At 27.9% G+C, this 319-nt stretch overlaps 1 protein-coding gene across 1 annotated transcript in view; it reads left to right on the top strand.

The window, feature by feature from the left end:
* Positions 1-49, top strand: part of LOC103474239 (extracellular calcium-sensing receptor-like) — a 3,441-nt gene extending 3,392 nt beyond the window's left edge. The window contains exon 8 of the mRNA XM_017308111.1: positions 39-49. Within this exon, the coding sequence (XP_017163600.1) occupies positions 39-49 (11 nt within the window). The remainder of the gene's footprint in view (positions 1-38) is intronic.
* The last annotated feature ends 270 nt before the right edge of the window (positions 50-319 follow it).

The following is a 319-nucleotide window of genomic DNA, read 5'->3' on the forward strand; positions in this document are numbered from 1 at the left end:
ACTGTGGCTGTGGAGATATTTGCTATTCTGGCCTCCAGTTTTGGACTGATACTGTGTATATTTGCTCCAAAGTGTTACATTATTTTGTTTCAACCAGAGAAGAATACTAAGAAATACTTAATGAACAAAAACCCTATGTAAAATATGAATGTGTAATGATGTGATGTCAGATTTTTATAAGTCATGTAGGAATCGTTAAATTGATCATGCTCCCAAAATACCTACTGTTTTATTTATATCATTTTTACTGTATTTCATTTATTTTTTAAGTTAAAGTTCAACTTTAAATTTTCAAATTATGTTTTACTTTTATGATATG

The sequence above is a fragment of the Poecilia reticulata genome, linkage group LG13 (genome assembly GCF_000633615.1).
Source record: "Poecilia reticulata strain Guanapo linkage group LG13, Guppy_female_1.0+MT, whole genome shotgun sequence".
Classification (NCBI taxonomy): Eukaryota; Metazoa; Chordata; class Actinopteri; order Cyprinodontiformes; family Poeciliidae; genus Poecilia; species Poecilia reticulata.